Source organism: Pygocentrus nattereri, chromosome 5 (assembly GCF_015220715.1).
Source record: "Pygocentrus nattereri isolate fPygNat1 chromosome 5, fPygNat1.pri, whole genome shotgun sequence".
Lineage (NCBI taxonomy): Eukaryota > Metazoa > Chordata > Actinopteri > Characiformes > Serrasalmidae > Pygocentrus > Pygocentrus nattereri.
The window spans coordinates 48,909,726-48,930,919 of record NC_051215.1 but is presented as its reverse complement, the minus strand read 5'-3'; the positions used below and the strand labels follow the sequence as shown (position 1 = coordinate 48,930,919).

General features: G+C 40.6%; 1 protein-coding gene across 4 annotated transcripts in view; it reads left to right on the top strand.

Annotated features, from left to right (window-relative positions):
• Positions 1-21,194, top strand: part of cntln (centlein, centrosomal protein) — a 162,919-nt gene that overhangs the window by 40,913 nt on the left and 100,812 nt on the right. For 3 of the 4 annotated variants that reach the window (XM_037538265.1, XM_037538263.1, XM_017721935.2), the window contains one exon: positions 15,735-15,890. The exons of the other annotated variant lie outside the window; for it this stretch is intronic. In XM_037538265.1, the coding sequence (XP_037394162.1) occupies positions 15,735-15,890 (156 nt within the window). The remainder of the gene's footprint in view (positions 1-15,734; positions 15,891-21,194) is intronic. 4 annotated transcript variants of the gene reach the window in all.

Genomic DNA, 21,194 nt, shown 5'->3' with positions numbered 1-21,194 from the left:
AAAACAAAACTCTCTGTAATGCAAAATAACCAAAACTTTATTGCTGCATGTCTGAACAAATGCATTTACAGGAATGCTGTAAACCCGACTTTTTCACCTGATAATATTACAAACTACAAGAAGTCATTAAATGTTAAATAATAAGCTGTAATTATCCCTTTTTATTTAAATGCTTTATTTATACACATAAGAAACCCCCAAATTAATTTAATAATCATAATTTACTGATTCAAGACTCTGAGACTTGACATATAAGTAAAACCTGCAATTGTAAATGTAAAATAATTCTTTTTTTTTATTATACATGGCCACAGGTGTATAAAGCCGAGCCCCTAGGCCTGCAGACTGCTTCTACAGACATTAGTGAAAGAATGGGTCGCTCTCAGGAGCTCAGTGAATTCCAGCGTGGTGCCGTGATCGGACGCCACCTGTGCAGCAAGTCCAGTCGTGAAATTTCCTCACTACTAAATATTCCACAGTCCACTGTCAGTGGGATTATAACAAAGTGGAAGTGATTGGGAACGACAGCAACTCGACTGGTAAAATGACAGAGCGGGGTCAGCGGATTTGATGCAACCCTGCTAATAAATTTTATTAGGACTTCTTTCTGGATTTCTCTCCTTTAATATTACTTCATTCTGGATGTTAATTTGGTGAGAACCTAATTTTGGGTATTTAATTTTAACCTCATCATTTGGCTTAAACTTTGTTTTTAATTTATTTTTTTTTTATAAAACCTCAATCGGAGCATTAATTTAATCAGTAGCTCATTCTGAATATCATTTGTCTGGGTATTAATTTTATTAGAGCCTCATTCCTAATGTATAGCTTTCTCAGACATGTTAGTATCATCTACAGCTCTGCTCCTCATTCTGGCACATGTAAAACTTTTCTTGTTTTTTTTTTTTTTTTTACAGCCTCCAAGTTTCCTACTAATTATATGAATTCTCTCAAGTTACGCAGGACTCGTCTGCTAGAAGCATTGTACCGCTGTATCTGCAACCCAACTGGTTCTAAATAAGGCGAACATTTGAGCAGCAGTATAGTGTTTTGGCTAGGTGGGTTTTGGCTGAATTTTTTGGGAGGGCGTCCCTACTTCCTTTTTCGTTAACGTCCAGTAATGCAGGCTGTGTTCAAATATAAATGGATCAATTAGTGAGTCATTAAGTACAGCTATGCAGAGTTCCCTCAGTAATTAATACTCAAATCTGTAAGGGCTGCATTCCAGACGATGAAGATGTGAGCTGAGAATGTGTGTTTTGAGTTGATGTGCGTGTGTGTGTGTATGTGTGTGTGTGTGTGTGTGTGTGTGTGTGTGTGTGTATGCACTACAAGGCTCTTTGAGCAGCATAAGGAAGCAGATCACATCTTTTTGGGCAGCTGCGATAATCAGTGCATGTCTTATGCAGAGATCCGATGTGCAGCATCAATATTAAATTGTGTTTACCGAACACATGTAGCGGCTGCCTGGCTGCTTTGTTTCTTAACTTTTTTACCTTCCCACATCAAAGTGAACAGATCAGGTATCCCAAGGTATACCGTGCAGTCAGGAGGGCTTTCGGTTCCCCGACTGTAATTGCACTGACAGGAGTGTGTATTCCAGCGTAATCTGAAATTCTGTAACAACTTCCTCCTGAACACCTGTTAAATTCTAATGCACGGGTTTTTACAGAGCGCTATTTTAATTTTAAATGTTTGGAAGTTGGAGATGATCAAAGTGCCGATCGGGTAGGTGGGAGTTGAGGGTGTTGGGGTGTGTGTGCTGAGGGGGAGGCTGCTGATTTGAATAGGGGGCTTTGAACGGCGTGGTGAGGGACGAGAGCAGAGGGAGGGGCTGCTGCTGCTGTTCGCCAGGACTTTGTCTGAACAGAAGCTTCTGTCTCTCAGGTCAGTCTGGACCCAAATCCATCACAGTTTCACAACTGAAGGTACTGAGCTGGGGTAGTGCTGTTTAATACTGGCTGTTGGTATCTTTCAAATGCATTGATGTCTAGTTTTAGCAGTAGTGATAGATACAGCAAGCGCTTTGTTTATAGTTTTGTGTGTTTTTGTCATAATGACCAGGATCTGACCGTTAACTGTGGTGTACAGTACTGTGCAATAGTAAGAGACTTTATTTATTAAAAGCCATTAAGTCCAAAACTGACGTTTAAGCATTTATTGAAATATGTAGAGAAAATGAGGCTCATAACAACCACACAAGATCTGGTAGACCAACAAAACTGTCACCATCTGATAAACAGTGTACTTAAAGCTTTCATCTTCGAGAAAGAGGAGAAAACCAAGCTCTGGTGTTTTTAGAACAGTGGACGAGCTACCCTACACGTCGACTTTAACATCATTGAACGTGTTTGGGAGTACTCGGATTGTGTTAAGCAGAAAATGCAACCAACTTCTAAAACTGAACTTTGTAAGTGTGGAAAAACACTATTAATACTGCCCCCTTGTGGTGTTAACATCAGATAAACAAATACTGCGCTCTGAAAGTGTTGACATCAAATAAACAAACATCCCACACCATTTCCCTCTAAAGGTGTTAACACACATCAGAGGAAAGTATAACAAGCATTAGATAAGGAAACATTACTCACACTACTTTCTAAAGTTGCTCTTCACAGACATCAAATGAACAAACATGACTCACCGCTAAATGTTACAGCATCGGTCAGAGTTTGACTTTTGTTGTTTTCGTAAGATCCATGATGTGTCTTGATACACGTGTTTTGTGTTTTCTGGTATTTCCATGCATTTCCCTCAACCCAACTGATGAAAACACACCCATTTCACATATGATTTTTGATATAATATATGGTTGTAAAAGCTTGCAGTGGTGGAAAGTTGTGGTCAGTGCTGGGAAGGGGTAGATGAAACATGATATTATTGAGTAATATTGTTTGTCCCCGCCCAATAATGCACAGTGATCAAAACTCAAAAAGACATTATAAAGGTGATTAAAAGTTGATTTATATGAAGGGCGGCACGTTGGCGTGGTGGGTAGCGCTGTCGCCTCACAGCAAGGAGGGCCTGGCTTCGATTCCCCGGCCGGGTGACCGGGGTCCTCTCTGTGTGGAGTTTGCATGTTCTCCCCGTGTCTGAGTGGGTTTCCTCCAGGTTCTCCGGTTTCCTCCCACAGTCCAAAGTCAGGCCAATTGGACGTGCTACATTGCCCCTAGGTGCGAGTGTATGAGTGACTGTCTGTGTCTGTCTGTCTGCCCTGCGATGGACTGGCGACCTGTCCAGGGTGTATCCTGCCTTCCGCCCAAAGACCGCTGGGATAGGCTCCAGCACCCTCCCGCGACCCTGACGGAGAAGCGGCTTATAAAATGGATGGATGGATGGATGGATGGATGGATGGATGGATGGATGGACATTTTAACGAAAGGTTCTAGGAAAAGAAATTCTGTCTTTTAAGTGGTACTGTGTGATGAATTTTACTTAATATGAAAAAGGTCCAGCTTTTCAATTTCAGATTGTCTTTTGATCAGTCAATTAATTGCGACACGTGCAAACGGCGCCAACTAGTGGATTGTATTGGTCTAACACTAGTCTGTGCATGCTCTGTCTGGGGAGTGTATCTTAACAATGAGCAAATTAAATCTACAACTTCTGTTCGCATGTTTTAAGAAGAGACCTCCTAGAAGAGCTTTAGTCTTCCTGTGTCTCTCTCCCCTGAGCAGACAGCACAACATTATTAATGTCTGGTTTGGAGGGAGACGTGTGTGGTATTTATCATGAGTGTCTGGATGCGGGTCTGGGACGGCAGCCCACCTGGAGGCGCAGGTGACTCCGCCCGCATTACTGCCTGCTCAGCAACCGTTGCCAGGTGGTCAATCGCCATGGTAACCCGCAGGCAGATAGAGGATCTCCCATTGGTTTATGTCTGGCTGTGCGGGGCGATGACCTGGGTTGTCACTGTGCCGCCTGTGCCTCGTTCTGGTTGGGAGTGTGTATGTCGGGAGTGTGGGGAATGTGTGGTTATGGTCGCCATTCATCACACTGCTCTGATTGCTTCACCCCAGGCATTTGGGCTCTAAACTCCAAACAAGCAGTTTCTAATTGTACTGGGCAGCTACTCAGAATAGCCCCCCCTCTCCCCAAACAAACACAGTGCCACCATGCAGATTTGGGCAAAGCCAAGCTGTAATTAGTGAGAGATTAGAACTGAACAATGTGCAGAAAATATGTTTTAGCTCAATAGAGTCTACATAAAGTAGTTAGATGCTTTATGAAAAGATTTGTGCACTGTAACCATTTAGCCAGTGGCGAACTTTAATGAAGTTAAAATATAAAAACTTGTAACTAAATGGACTTTAGTCCAGGTAGAAGCACTTTCAGCGCGACGTTATGCTGACGGCAGAGAAAGCGTGGCGAAGAGTTCCACCCTGGCTCCGGTAGGGTAGAAACATCAGGACTTGCTGTTCTTCTGACAGTGGTTTCAGTGAGCTTGTGTTCATTGATGGGATCGTGAACTCGGAAGGCATTTTGGTTGCAAACCTGAGGAAGTCTGCATAGAAAATGTGCTTAAACACAGCAGAAATTGTGCAGCTTAGTTTTTATATATGAACTGTATGCGTTCAGGAGTAAAAGGCACACTTTGAAACTTTTACATTGTTTACATATTACTTCCTCTTTTAAAAAAAACTGTGATGAATGACACAGACCTTTTAAAATAAGCTGCCTACCTACATTCATAGGTTGCTTAAAAGCTGCTATGTGCAACAAATTGCAAAGTATATGATTGAAAATATGTCTAAATATGTTTGTACTAGTGTCGGTCTGCCCTGCGATGGACTGGCGACCTGTCCAGGGTGTATCCTGCCTTCCGCCCAATGACCTCTGGGATAGGCTCCAGCATCCCCACGACCCAGAAGGAGAAGCGGCTTAGAAAATGTGTGTGTGTGTGTGTGTGTGTGTGTGTGTGTGTTTGCACTACTTTTGATCAAATATTTGGTTTCATTATTTATTCATTGGTTTTATGAAGCCTTAATATTCCCTCATAGTCATAGTGACATTGCTATTGCATGCTCAAAATAATGTACATGTATTAATTAATACACTTTATTGCTTTTGTCCAATCAAAAATAGTTATCCACAAAAAAGCAGTAATCGGAGAATGGCTTTTCAAAGGTATCCAACTCTGATTTTTGTAATTACTTTTCATAATCTAGATTACACGAGGTCTGTTACCATCCAAGGCTGGCTACCTACCAATTAGAGACAGTTGAAGTGAAATTGTGTTATAAAGTCTGTCCTCGAGAAGAGAGACTATAGCATTAACTGTATTTAAATAATTAAAAATATGGATTTTTTTTTTTTTTAATAATGTTAGGCTATAGTTAAAAAAAAGGATTATGATTTATAAGCTGTATGAGCGATGTAGGTAGAGTCCTGGGCCAGAAAGCTTTGATAGCTCTGTTAGATTCCCTTTTGACCTTTACTGTATAGCATCCACCGGAATGCCGAGTTCGCCTCGAGATTTGAAAGGTGAAGCGTTCCTGATTATATGCTTACTGATACTTTGGTTTTTGGGGTTTTACAGCTTTGTCAGTCATTTTAGAAATGTCTACAGCTCTGTTCATCAGTCCAGACACACCTAACATCTTAGCCTCCCGCTGCTTATTACAGGTGAGCTCCTGAGGAGCCCGAGTTAAAGCATTTTCATTGTTTCCATGGCAGCTGCAGTAAAACTGTTGACGATGTTGAATTTGAAAAAAAAAAGTGTTGACACCAAAAAATTCGATTTTCTCAGTTCTGTGTGTTAAACAATTCAGCACTGTAACCTTCAGTTGTTTATTTAAATAGGCTAACACTAAGTTTACATTCTGTTTAAAGGCGAAGGAACTAAATGATAATTGATAAATTGACACTGATGGGCAGAGATGCGCTCATTAGCATATTTAACACACGCAGTTGAGAAGTTTCATTTATAATATTTGGTTTTATAGCTTTATAAGCTATAACTCATTTTGTATTTGTTTCCAACACAGTGTGAGGTTAGGCCATATGGTGTCATCTCCATCTAACTGTTAATCTCCCTGAAGACTGGTTAAATAAAATATTTTAAAAAATTTTAATTTTATTAGTGAGCAATGCTTGCTTATTTGGCGTACGTTAAGAATGCATTAATAGGGCAGCAGTGGGTAATGTTTGTTGATTCCATATTTCTTAATGACACCTTTAAAAGGCAGCGGTGGGTAATGTTTGTTTGTTCCATATTTCTTAATGACACCTTTAAAAGGCAGCGGTGGGTAATGTTTGTTGATTCCATATTTCTTAATGACACCTTTAAAAGGCAGCAGTGGGTAATGTTTGTTTGTTCCATATTTCTTAATGACACCTTTAAAAGGCAGCAGTGGGTAATGTTTGTTTGTTCCATATTTCTTAATGACACCTTTAAAAGGCAGCAGTGGGTAATGTTTGTTGATTCCATATTTCTTAATGACACCTTTAAAAGGCAGCGGTGGGTAATGTTTGTTGATTCCATATTTCTTAATGACACCTTTAAAAGGCAGCAGTGGGTAATGTTTGTTTGTTCCATATTTCTTAATGACACCTTTAAAAGGCAGCAGTGGGTAATGTTTGTTTGTTCCATATTTCTTAATGACACCTTTAAAAGGCAGCAGTGAGTAATGTTTGTTGATTCCATATTTCTTAATGACACCTTTAAAAGGCAGCAGTGGGTAATGTTTGTTGATTCCATATTTCTTAATGACACCTTTAAAAGGCAGCAGTGGGTAATGTTTGTTGATTCCATATTTCTTAATGACACCTTTAAAAGGCAGCAGTGGGTAATGTTTGTTTGTTCCATATTTCTTAATGACACCTTTAAAATGCAGCAGTGGGTAATGTTTGTTTGTTCCATATTTCTTAATGACACCTTTAAAATGCAGCAGTGGGTAATGTTTGTTTGTTCCATATTTCTTAATGACACCTTTAAAATGCAGCAGTGGGTAATGTTTGTTTGTTCCATATTTCTTAATGACACCTTTAAAAGGCAGCAGTGGGTAATGTTTGTTGATTCCATATTTGCTGATGCAACTTTCAGAGGGCAGCAGTGGGTAATGTTTGTTTATATGAGGTTGAGCTCTATCTTTTGTCAGTTAGAAGCTGTTCAAGGACGGATAAGTTAATCGCACTTGTTTATATGCCGATTAATCGACAGTTGGCATGGCCTGATCCCGAGCTCTGTGCATCGTGTGCTGAATTCCGTTTTGACCTTGACTGGTAGCTTTGCGCCACCGAGCGTCATGTTTGTCATTTTACAGAACAGTGCGGTGCTCAGGGCATTTTGGTGGTAAAGAGTTTGAGCTGAGTTGTTTTGATTGATCTTTTTATGTTGTTTTTGGTTATCTAATACACCACCTTATAAGCTGTGAGATGAAAAATAATGAAGCAGTTCGTTAAACCTTGAGAGGGAGAATATTACTCATAGGTGATGAAAGTTGTATAGTCTTGCCTCTCTTCCTCTCTTTTTCCCTCACACACCCTCTCTCTTTCTTGCCATCCCTTCCCCAGAAGGCCTGGAGACCGAGCTGCTTCCTCCGATAGCGTTGGCGTGTGTGTGTATGTGCCGCCTGTGTGTTATTAGCGTTAGCGTACGCGGGAGCTGTCAGATGTATAATTGAAGTGTCAGCTCCCCACACACACGCGGCTTGTTATGTGGGGTCATGTTTAGAAGAGTAGCCGTGTTTCCTTTGATCAGGACCATCATGTGGAGCAGCCGCCGCATACTGAGAGCCAGCCGGTGTGTTTGGGGTTTAAATGTTTCACGGTGACGGAGGAAGCAGATAGATCGCTACACACCGCCGCTCTGCCAATTATCCAGCTCCATCATGTTTGCTTAAAAATAAATAAAAAGTAAGTATGTAAATAAATAAATAAATATCATCCCGTTTTACATCACAAGCCACATAAGAAGGATATTAGCATGTGGTTTATTCTTTTGGATTGAATGCTTTCAGCATGTGGTCAAAAAGGGGTAGAAATCAATATTCAGTTTATTAGCTCTTTTACCTTGTGGGAAAAGGCTGAAACTTCTAGAACTGACTGGTTTTAAAGTGATTTCTATTCAGTGATATAGATCGAAGGATTTTAAAGAGGCTGCGGCTGTCAATAATTTACAAAAATGAGTGATTAATAATCAAAACAGATTTCTTCAGGAAACTCGAGCCACGTAACAAACATTTCATCTTAGGCTTAAGTTTACGGACATTGTGGGCATCAAACGCCCCTTGCCTTAAATTAAGAGTTTAATTTAGTATAGAAGCAATATTAAAGTTTCAGATATAAGCAGGGATAGTTGCAGAATGTACCGTTCACTTCTCTGTCTGTACGCTACGTAGATGCAAACTAGGCTGCAAGACAGCCCACTTAGATTTCAATGTTTTTTATTTATTTATTTAATTATTTATTTATTTTATAAATTAATTAATTAAATAAATTATTTATGTATATTCGTCTGTATGTACTGAAGTTACGGAATATTTCAGCCTTGAGTACTTTTTGAAAGGGGTGCAATACAGAGTAGCCAATCAAAACAGAGCTCATTTACATGCATCACATATATAACTAATATTGTTACTGCGCCCCCTGCTGTTTAATGAGATCGTTGCTGCTCCCCAGCTTCGTCAAACCCCCCCCCCCCTTTTTTTTCCTTAAGGCCAAGCCCTGTTTTTGTTTCCTAAGGCCAGGTTGCCTGCCATCACTGCACCTTGTGCTGTTTCTCTTAATAAATAGCCGCATGTTCTTCTCATTATTAGCGTGAGCATTTTATTTGGTTCATGTTATTTAAATAGGCAGTTGATTTAAAATGAAGACTTCAAATGGCAGGTCGCTTCATGTGTTCATTTACTCCATATAGTGTGAGCTTCAGATAAAAAATAAAGGCTCATAAAAGATTTTTAAAGACATTTGCAAGTAATAAAGACTAGGCTAGGAAAGATTGATGAGCTATAGATCAAACTATTTCTGTTCTAAACCTGGGATCGCCTAGTGCCCCTTCCGTCTGGCCGATGAATGTGATCTGATAAAGATGAAACAGGTGCTGTTTGCCAATTCCATGATTGGAATGTCTCCTGTGAAAGAAGCAAAACAGTAGCTTTAATATCCTTTCATTTACCCCACATAGCCCAGTGTTTTTCAGTACGACTATCAGTAGAAACGTAAGCCTAAAACAAACATTAGGACACCGCTGAAGTCATAAGAAGTTAGGATGCTATTTAGGAAATTTTGGCAAATTAAGACGAGTCTAATTTTATGAGATAATGAACCTGGAAACTGTAATTCTGTAATTTATAATGGTGCCTAGACGAATAAGATTTCAGATTCCTTTCACTATACTGAGTTGAAAATGATTCATTTAAAACCTGGAATTATATTTGAAAAATAAACACTTTGGCTTAAAGAACAGGCTAAATTAAATCAGACCCTCTTTTTGTCCGTTTGATGTTCAGTCTGATCTCAGGGCCGCTTCAGTTGGCTGTGTTTTCGCTGCAGTTGTGCTGTGATCGTGCGGCCGCAGTGTTTTTTGTCTGCAGCAGCTCGAGTGTTCTCATTAGATCAGAGCTGTGTGTACTGAGGCTCGTTAATAAACCCTGACCATGTGCTCCCGAACCATAGGTCACTCGCGCACACACACACACACACACACACACACACACACACACACTCGCACTCCTTGTCCCTCTGCAGGAGCTTCGTACAGCAGCCTTGCCCAAACTCCATTACACACACACGCGTGCACACATGTACAAAGTATCTTTAATTACTAAATATTTTTCTTTATACGCACACAACAAGATATATCTACTGCACAGTGTAGAAGGCAAGACCACCCTTCATTTATTTGACTTGCAGTCAGAAAGTCCATTAAGTCCATTAAGTTTTTTCTGCATTGGGAAAAATAGCAGAAAACAATTTATTAAATAAAAAAAATTACACCAAGGGCTCAGTATTTAGTGTGTCCACCCTCTATTACAGCTCTCAGTCTTTTCAGGAGACTTGCTTTTAGCTTCTCAAAGAAATCTGATTTTTCTCTTTATCTGATATTTTCCAGATCTCTGAAGTTCAGTCTTGGAAGTTATTTGCATTTCCTGTTTCTGCTGATCCAGATAATCCCAAATACATTCAGTGATACTGAGGTCTGGCCAGCTCATTGTTCTCCAGCAGATTCTTTCATTGATTTACAGATTTTCTTTTCTCAGTGAAGGCTTGACATCTGCACGTCCTTTCATACCCATTTGTCTTCTCGCAGTGGAAGGATGGACAGAAACACATGGATTCTTTCAGATCTGAAGCCAAAGTGGGGCTTGATTCTTCTCCCGTCTCTCAAAGACTTTTGCATGATGTGTCTTCTATGACAATGCGCACAAAAATGTGTTCTCCAGCCTTTAAAACAAAGTAATTAAGTCATTGAAATTTATCTGAAGAATAAAGGATGTGCACAATGAACAATAGTGACATTTAAACACCTTCAGAAGCATTTAGGACAGATTGAGAAGCTATAGTTTTGAAAATTGTTGTGAAAATGGGATGCCTGGTGTTGATGTGATCTGATGCAGGTGAAACAGATGCTATTTGCTGTAAATGTAATGTCTCTGGCGGGGAAGCAAACATTAATATGACTATCCTGAATCCACCCTTATGAACACTTCACTTGACTGAGTAATATAAATAACACTAACAGACCATATCTCAGGAATACAGAAAGAATGGCAGCAGCAACCTAAAGGCAAAACAAACAGGAAAGCCTGGTTAGTTAAAGCCATAGTTCAGTGAAAAATTTACCCCCCCCCCCCCCCCCCCCCCTTCAAATTTAATTGATCAATCATTATATGTTTGGTGTATTAAGCTTTACACTGGAGCTATGAAGTTAATGTGGGTGATAAGAAAGAATTGAAAAGTGTATTGCATGAAAACAGTAAGCCCAGCCATCGTGAAGCCTTGGAATTGTTTGAATTTTGTTCATTTTTATTGGTAACAGCTTGTCATACAGTGTTAGAAACCACATAAGCAAATCTGTATGAGATTAGAGAAAGCTGCACTATTCGGGAGTCGGGAGAGAGGGAAGAATCACGCTAAATATGGTGTGCATACACAGCTGCGAGTGAACCTGAAACGCCTGAAAGGATCATTTAAAAGTCGTAGATTTCAGGTTGGAGTTTTAAGTGAACGTCATGCTCACGGGCTCAAAAAGAAAGTCTATCTCGACGTCCAGGTCTCAAATGTGCAATCAACGTTATATCCATGATGATTACAATAGTAGATAATTCACTTACATCCTCAGAAGACATGTCGTTCTCCGAGTGTTGACTGAGTTCTCTTTGAAAACTCTTTCAACGTGCTTGCAATCATCAGATTCATCCGCTCGTGAGCGTCTGAAGTACAGGCAACGTTGCAAAATGCTCTTTTGCACATTGCTTGCAATTACTTATTTCCGTGGAGAGGGCTTCAGATCTCCAATAAGCGCACAGTGTAGCTTTAACACCTCGACACGGTTTGAGGCAAGCGTGATGATTAGGGGTTCAGCTAACACCGTTCTCGGACATATCGGTCGCTCAAGTGGTCAGAAAGTCTGAAATTGATTTGCCCAATCAGACCACCCCTTTCTGAAGACTAAGAAAATGCTATTTCTCGCTTTTCTCTCCGTCTACTTGCACATGAGTGAACGAAAACCCTCCACAACCCGAAGACTAGACCCTCTCCTGGTCTGACTCAGTGCAGGTCTGAGGCCTGATTAATGCCGGCTGGGTAATTAACACTGGTCCAGTTTGTTTTGTGGTATAAATGGTGCATGTGTCGAACATTAGCTCGCTCTCTCTCTCTCTTTCTCTCTCTCCCTCTCTCATTCGCATGCATCCCTCGCTCCTGAGCCAGCAGACGGGTCACGAGCCTCAGGGAGCGCAATCACGAGCCTCCTCCATATGTTCCTGCCCCATCTACAGTGGGACCTCCCGCACCATTCAGTCCCACAAGAACCTAATCGTGTTCTGTAATTACAGCGCTACTCTCTCTCTTCCTCTTATACTCTCTCTCTCTCTCTTTTTCGCTCCTTTCTCTCTCTCTCTGTTTCCCAATCTCTTCTCTGCTGGCTGAAAATGAGAGAAAATCCTCAAACACTCCCTCATCAGATAATTTGTAAATTGCTTTACGCGGCTGCTGCCGAACGAACTTCGTGGTTGTATTTTTTTCTTCTTCTTTTTTTTTTTTTTGACTGCTTGAAATTATAAATAATTGTAACAGATGCAGCAATATGGCCGGCCTCCAGCAAACGAGGCCCCAGATAATTTGGCCGACCCCTTTGACAGGCCAATTTAATAAAATGTGAACAAAATCCTCCCCGCTAATAATTTATCATCCTCTCTCCCAATTGGTTAAACTTAATTACCCTGGCAGTTAACAAGGTCACACCCAGATGCCAAGTGCGGCTGTAGTTTTGATAATGCAATCAGGAACCCAAAGGTGATGACAGTGGTGTTGTATTTTTCATTACCTCACTCTCGGTGAGAAAAGTGGGTGCCAAGGCCCTGCTTGTCAGTCGACGCTAATTATCCCTCATCATAGCGCTCAGACTGAGTGCTGATATTGTGGCAGAGACGGTTTACGTTCGGCTGTGAGTGGCTGTTTGTGAAGAAAAAAGTTTGCCTGTTAATTTCCATTTGTTTGAGTCTGTGAAACCGACTCCGCGTTCTGCTGTATTTAACACAGACAACGTAAAAGTAGCCAGTGGGTAATGATTTTAACTGTTTTCTTCTGGCTGGGATTTTCTCTTTCTCTCTTTTCAGGGGCAGTCGTGGGCTGGAGGTCAGGGAACTGGCCCTGTGACCGGAAGGTTGCCGGTTCGATCCCCAGCACCGACAGTCCATGACTGAGGTGGCCTTGAGCAAGACACCTAACACCGCGGATAGGGCTGTCCACCGCCCTGGGCAAGTGTGCTCACTGCCCCCTAGTGTGTGTGTGTTCACTAGTGTGTATGTGGTGTTTCACTTCACGGATGGGTTAAATGCGGAGGTGGAATTTCCCCGTTTGTGGGATTTAATAAAGTATCACTTAATAACTTAATTTCTCACTGAGTTCAGTTCAGTTCCGTTTGGACACTACTTTCTGTAACAGTCATTGTTCTGAAGCAGCTGGAAACCAGAAATGTGGCTGAAGCACCGTAAAGAGTGTCACCGAGAGAGGCCGTTTCAGCAAAATCTCCCTCAGAACATGAGGAAGGAACACTGATAAGAACCAAGGCTCAAAAGGAATGCTCCCCAAGAGCGTGAAGAAGAACCTCTATGAGGAATCACAACACTAATTGGAAAAACCTTTGAAGAGCTTGATGAAGAACCACTGTAAAGATCTGGAGATAAAAGTGACTGAATGGGGGAAATATGGATGGTAGATGTAAGAACAAGATGGGGAAGTTCTGTATGAACAGTATTAACAATGTGGTAGTTACGCAGATTTTAAACGAAAGAATCCCCATGAATCCTTCATCTAGCATCAGTAGGTCAAAGTAATGACTATTAATTAATTATTAATTATTATTTCATATGTGACACATATGAGTTACATATGAGTTACATGACCAAGTTTACTGGCCCTTTGCTGTTAGAACAGCCTTTGCTCTTCTTTGAAAGCTTTCCCTTAGAGTTCAGCGTTAGTGAGATCAAGCGCTGATAAGACCTGGCTTGCAGGTGATGTTCTAGTTTATCCAGAAACTACTGAGGTTGAGGGCTGGGCTTTTTGGAGGCTGTACAAGTTCTTTCACACCAAACTTAACAAACAGTTTCTTTATGAAGCTCTTTTTCTGCAAGGGGCCATTTGAGTAGATCTTTATGGGTGAGATGATCGACAACACATCACACTATATGGATAGACTAAAGAAAGTAGTACTCACCAAGCTGTGCTGGTGGGGATTACTCATCTTTTCCCAAAATCTTTTGGCAACCTCAATGATAGCAACGTAGAGTATGCTATATACCATATATATAAACTGGCCTCTTTATTAAGATTAAGTGACCCTTATTAGTCCCACAACGGGGAAATTTCACCTCCGCATTTAACCCATCCATGAAGTGAAACACCACATACACTCTAGTGAGCACACACACACTAGGGGGCAGTGAGCACACTTGCCCGGAGCGGTGGGCAGCCCAATCCGCAGCGCCTGGGGAGCAGTTGGGGGTTAGGCGTCTTGCTCAAGGACACCTCAGTCATGGACTGTCGGCTCTGGGGATCGAACCGGCGACCTTCCGGTCACGAGGCTGGTTCCCTAACCTCCAGCCCACGACTGCCCCAAAAATATTTTATATTTAACACTTTATTAAGTACACCTAACTTGCATCTACACTTTTGTTTATTTTTTCAGGTTCAGGTGGGCTTTGTAGTTCTCCAGTTAAAGGCTGTAGTCCATTTGTTTCTCTAATTTGTCAGTGACCAGGACCACCGCACAGCAAGAATTATTTGACTGGTGGACCTTTCTTAGCGTTGAGGTGCCACTGACGAGGTAGTGGTGTGTTAGTATGTATTGCACTGTTCATTGTTCGTAGTGGTGGTGACGGAAGCCAGATGCGTGCAGACTTTGGTGCAGGGTGTCGTGAGGTAAAGTAGTTGGTTGTTTTGATGCTGTATTTAAGCTGTAGACATCAAGACCACTCGTTCCTGTCACCAACACTGAAAATAAGTTGCTAAGTTCCTCTACAGTTATACAGAAAATCAGTGGAACTCCCCTTTTAGCAAATCTGAGATGGCTCACTCGTGCGAAGCGGGTTTACACCTTTAGCTCATATAAGCAGGTGTTACAGAAGTATCCTGCAGTGCCAGTCTATTTAGGTGCACTGATGTCCATATATCAAATTCTTCTTTTTCTCAGTCGCTGTCTCTTTCTCTGTTGTGCGCACACACACACACACACACACACACACACACTCTCCGTGAGGTGAGGCCATTTGCCCTTGTCTCTGTGGTGTGTGTGTGTCCCTGTGAAGCTTACAGTCTTAATTGACGGGCTGCTATGTGGTGATGAATAGCAGTCACACCGCACTCCGCACACACAGCTGTCCCCTGTCCTCAGGGTAAAGTGTGTGTGTGTGTTTGTGTGTGCGCTTGTATTTCATTAAGCTGTTGAACTTCTGTGTGTTTTTTTTATTAATGCTTTGTTAGTCATTTTAAAGAGTCCATTTCTTACATTTTATTTTATTCATCTATATTTAGTCTCATCTATGAATTTTTGTGGTATGTATGAATTTGTGGTAATGTACTTCTTAAGGGTGTAAAAAAAGCATCTGTGCGTCAGTCTGAAGGTGGGGATTCAAGTCCATCCATTTGAAATATTAGAATCGATTATAATCGGTCGGATTAATATTCAGTAAGCTTCAGTATTGGCCTAAAACCGGCCTAAAAAAAAGGTATTGGCCTAAAATATGTAGTCAATAACTACATACGGTATATTGTTTTATTGTCTATATGGTGTAGTATTGAACAAAATCCAAAATTACATAAATAATTATACAATCAATGTAATTAGTATCTTATTCTCTTATAAAAATCCCTTTGTCCGTTTATAAATATAACAAGATGAAAAAAGTCCTTTGTTGATTTCGCAGATTCGCCTTTCTTTTAAAGATTTTTGTTCTTTGTCCTGTTGGTGGGTAAGAGCAGGAGTATAATAATGCTTTTAGAGGAGGGTGCTGTTAATATAGTTTGTCAGGTGTAATGATGAGGATTTTGTTTATATCCGTGTGAGACAGGCTGTAGAGCAGCAGTGTGGTGTGTGTCAGGAACCACAGGCCTCAACTCCAGTTCCACCCCCGCAGCATGAGGAGGCTACGAGGGGAAATGAACTTCAAGTACAGTCTATACCTTCAGGGATACAGGGATCTGGAACTGAGCGACAGGCGCAGCAGGTATGCCAACACACTGCAGATACACCAATACACACTGCAGGAAAATGCGCACTGCAGATGCAACTACACCCAGAGTGGGTCTGAGTAAAACTGTAGCCCTGTACCGCAAATCTTATCATAATAACTTAAATAGGCACTTTTGAACATTTTGCTTGATTTTTTTTTTTCTGTTGGGAGTACTTGCAGGTAGAGCTCGGGGCAATAAGGCCAAAAATCTTGATAAAAAATTTCATATCTCTCGATATTTAAACACATCGTGATAAATGTCGCATCATTGTTTTTTTTCAAGTTTGAAGGCAGATTTTTGCTCCTGAGTGGTCAATTGCTGTTTTAAACTATCTTAGAACAAAAGAACGGTAGAACAAATCTATCATGAGAGAGTGGAACAAAGTTCCTTTTTAGCTTGTTTTACCAGCTGGAAAAACACAGGCTCTATTTTTGTAATAGTCATAATTTAAGAAATGGAACAGATAATTTTAGCTATCTGGTGACGAGTGCTGAACTGTTTAGTTCCTCAACAACGTCAGGTTGAGCAGCAAACATTAGCTGGTTCGGTACGTCAATGACCGATCACACCGCCTTACTGCCGTCACTGCCTCCACAGCCATGTCAGAGCATATCACAGTATTCAAACACCAGCTAGCAGATGTCTGGGTTTATCTATTCTGTCGTAGTACAAGCACAAAGCGTCCCCGGTTTACTATCATTTAAATCAGGGCATGAACCCACATCTTTCTTGTGCTTTTGTTGCTTGAGTGCACTAACACTAAAGTATGACTGAGCACTGTAACGCACAGCGCTGTAGTTGTGAGGAGCAGATGTGATCTAACACTGCTAAAACTTAGGATGTTAGGAAAGAGGTGAGTTCGCTGTAGGACAGTACAGTTACGCCACATATTTACATTTATGGCATTTGGCTGACGCTCTTTTCCAGAAAGACTTACAATTTAATCCCTTTACACAGGTAGGTGAAGGTGGTGTTAGGAGTCTTGCCCAAGGACCCTTATTGGTATAGTGTAGGGAGCTCACCCAGGTGGGGTTTGAACCCCAGTCTACGGCATAGAAGGCAGAGGTGTTACTAGGCGTTTTAGATGTTGCTCAAGTATATTTGGCGACTGTGAGTGCCGAGATACACAATTCCTGTTTTTCCCCCAATCCCACGTTATTTTAAGAGCTGCAAGCTTGACTGTTTTGTTCTTAGAAGCTTAACATTGCTTTCTTACATCAGAGTCAGGGGTCTCTGACCTTTTCTGTTAAATCTGAAAGAACAAAAAACTCGAATTCTGTGTGTGAATGTAGGTCTCTGTCCAGCCGGGGTAGGTCTTCTCATTAATGCTTTGTTTAAACACAAAGAACTACACAACAGTAGAATTGCAGCTTAAACCTCAGTTCTTTTTCTTAAATACAGCCATTAAAATTTCTATGGAGAGCAAGGAATGAAATGAATGAATGTTTAAAAAATGGGTTAATAAATTAAGAAATGAAGACATTTTCTGACGTTTTTATTTAAGAGACAATGCCTCTTAAATACTATGGCACAAAGTGTCTATCATGCAGAAATCCAAGCAAGCTTTTCAGCAACGTCCAGACTACACGAAACAACCACTACTGCAACCAAAATACTAAACTACGTCTTTCATGATGTGCTCTAGACCGTCTAAAACCTCCAATGTCCAGTTACTTTTACCTCAGATGAATTGTTATCCTAGATTGTATGTATTTATATACAAGCTTGTAATGAATTATCTTCTACTCCAGCCACACTGGCTATCATGGTCATTTATTATGGACATTTTAAACTGAACTTACTGATGAAAAAACAACACAAATGACCATAAATAGCAATTGCATTGAGTAGAATAGTTATCTAAACTAATGCTGCCAGTGTTTTAGGAAATTAGAAAGCAAACTACTCATTTTTACTCCCAGAATGGCGCCCATTTCCACCTCTGATCACGATGATGTTAATGCTACAGCGTACAAAGACATATCAGACAGTTAAATCCTTCCAACCTTGTGGCAGCAGATTGGCCCCTTCCTGTTCCAGCATGACTGTGCTCCTGTCCATAAATGCCCATGGTTTTGCAAAGGAATGTCCAGCAAGCTTATAGAAGTAGCCATACTTTTTACTTTTTTTTGCGTATTTATATAATGTCTTCATTTTTACAGAAGAGCTGCAGTTGAAAGTCCAGATATTTCTGTAAATGAGAGTTTGGATCAGGTAGCTTAGTATCTGTATAAGTGTAAGCACAAGCCAGCCATGCTTAGTTGCCTTCTTAATTAACCTTAATTAGTTCTAGGAACGCAAGTTACGGGAGTATACGTAAAATATTGTTTAGGTTGTTTTTTTTTATATAATTATGACTCACTCTATGGCATACTATTAGATTACTACTACATTAGCTTCAAAGTTCCAGTGGAAAACCGAAGAATGAAACTTTAGATGCCAAATATCTCTCGGCTGATCAGCCACATTTGGAGTAAAGCTGTATAAAATTAGGAAACGGAGTCTGTATTAATTTCGCTTTTCGTCAAACTATCGCTTTAAACTTCAGTCAGGCCTCCTGCTGCTGCAGACCCAAATGAACACACCTGACTCTGCTTAGCACATGCTTCTATGAGCCCGAGTGTGTGTGTGTGAGTGGAAGTGTCTGTTTCACTGAGTGTGACTGTGTGTGTGTGTGTGTGTGTGTGTGTGTGTGTGTGTGTGTGTGTGTGTGTGTGTGTGTGTGTGTGTGTGTGTGTGTGGCTCCTCAGGACACCTCAGATCAGATTTTTTTTTCTCTCTCTCTTCAGAGAAGACGTATCATGTGATGGCGTTTGGTGTGTCTCGTCCCCCTGCTGTGGTCAGGTGACCCTGCCCTGTGTCTCATGCATGCCTTGGGCTCAGACGCTTGGAAATTTCTGTGGTCAAAACAAAGCACTTTTTTTTTTTTTAAAAAAAGACATATCACCTTTAACCAAACGGCTGGAATATAACACACTTTTCCACATGATTGTAGACTTCGCCAAAACAAACAAGTGCAGTTAGTATAGCTGACCTCTGAGCTACAGTCTGTCTGTAGCTGCCAGACATTCTGCATTGATAGCTCTGCATTCATTAAACTGTTTTTAGGAAAGGACAAAAAGGCATCAGTCATATTATTGCGTATCACTGTGTTAGTCGTTCATTAAAATACAATCGAACAAGTGGAAACTGTCTGTGGCCACGTTTTAAATGACGCAAGGCCTGTGCATGGCGACAATTAATCTACAAACTACATAAACTACTATAAACTACAGTAACAGCCCCAAGGCGTGGTAAAAACTCACTCACAGCTTTTTATTTTATTTTTTTTTTTATTTTTATTTTATGCAAGCCAGATCAAGAGCACAGTATTCCCACACAAACAACTTTTAAATGTTTAGGAATGTGATGTTACATTACCAGTGCCAAATTTATTCTGCAAACGCAACTGGTGATTAAACATGCTCTGTGATACAGGTAGCTATCATGCCTTTACATAAAGGCTCTATATGGTTTACAGTTCAGGACATCCTCACAACAAAGTGTTTTCAGACTGAAAAACGACTTTAGCCTTCGGGAAAAACACAGGAAAAACGTGTCTCAGCTCTCGTTCATCAGGCAAAAGGCTTCAGAGAAGAAGGCAAAGGGCTGAGCTAAGCAGCCACAAACCCAGACGTTTGTGACGTTTGCGATCCTGTTCTTCACTACTAGGTTCGTTTACAGTGTACTTGTCATTTAATGTAAGAGACCTTTAAAAAATTACAGTACACATTGATACCGCAAAGGATCAATACCACCCCCCCAACCCCGTTTAACCATTAACCGCAGCTATTTTACACACAGTGGCTGTGGTAGCAGGGGAACTGGCAGTCATCGCTTCAGCAACACATTTTCCATGGATGCAGCAATTCGACAGTAGCAACTAAACAAAAACAAAGGTCAGCATCAAAGTACTTCTGGCTCAAAGTCCAGTTAAGTAAGTGTCAGCTACAGCAAAAGCTTGAAGATATGAATATGCAAATGTTTTCATTTATTTTTAAGGCAATTGAGTGCTTAGGAAGGAAACAAAGCACTTTATGTCTGGATAATCCATCTCTCTTAGTGTGTGCAAGTGAGTTTGGGTCGGCTTCAGGTTTCATTTTTAGCAGGTCTAAAAATTACAGTTTGGGTCCAGACTTCAATTTCAAACCTCTAATGTGAGTACCTTTAACCTGTGATTAGGCACTGTTTGTCTCTTCTTTTATTCTTGTTTGTGTTGTATGTTCATCCTTCCCTCATTCATTGTTCTCATCTTGTTGTCATGTTATGGTTTTGCTATCCTCGGTCAACCAGGCCCCTTTTGAAACTTGGTTCATTTTATTGTTTCTTTCTCAAACTCTTTGGTCTTGATTCTATTCAGTGGATCTATTTTTAATCCAGTATAATTTAATTCAGTATTTCCTTTTTAATCTTGGTTCCTCTCAGCGGTTCAGCGTTCTTTGCCGTTGTCGACCTGGGCTTGCTCATTAATGGCTTTCTGGATTTCTGTAAAGCTACTTCATGAGAATGCCACTTGTTGCGAAAGTAATTTCTCGATTAAGTTGAATTTAATTGATTAGTAGGTAACATATACCCTAGGATGCCAACTAATATGTGTACTGTGCTAGGCTATAGCTTATCTAAATGTAGCATGTTATATTTACTATTTGGTTTCCCAAAAAGTTGGGACGCTATGCAAAAAATTAAAAGCTTTTTTTTTTTTTTTTTTTTTTGGTCCAATGATGGGCGAATCATTTAAATCCTCTATATAATTAAACATAGTACAAAGTCAACTTAACAAATGCTGAAACTGCAAAATTGGAATGGTTTAAGAAAAGTGTCTGCTCATTTTCAGTTTAAGAACAGCAACATATTTCAAAAAAGTTGGGACAGGGCAACAAAAGACTAGTAAAGTTGTGTAATGCAATGTAAAGTAATGTAATATAGTGTGTAATGGACAAGAAGCAAAATCCTAAGTGATCAGTCAGATGCATCAAAATTTTAAATGCTTTTTGGAAATCGTGAGCTAAAGAGGAGAGGCACTATCTGGCTTATTGCAGCTTCCATTATTTTCAGGAAATGTGCTTTCAGTTGAAAATTGGCTGCTTCCCTCGATCCAAACAAATTCAATGGTGTAGCTTTCTGGACTCTGGGGTAGTCAGTCCATTGTTCTGAAAACACCAGCAACTTCTGTCTTTGGTTTGCAAATACCCACAGCATTGAAATGCCTTCTCAAAGTGGAAGAATGGGAAGAAAAATGTAGGGATGCCTCGAAATCG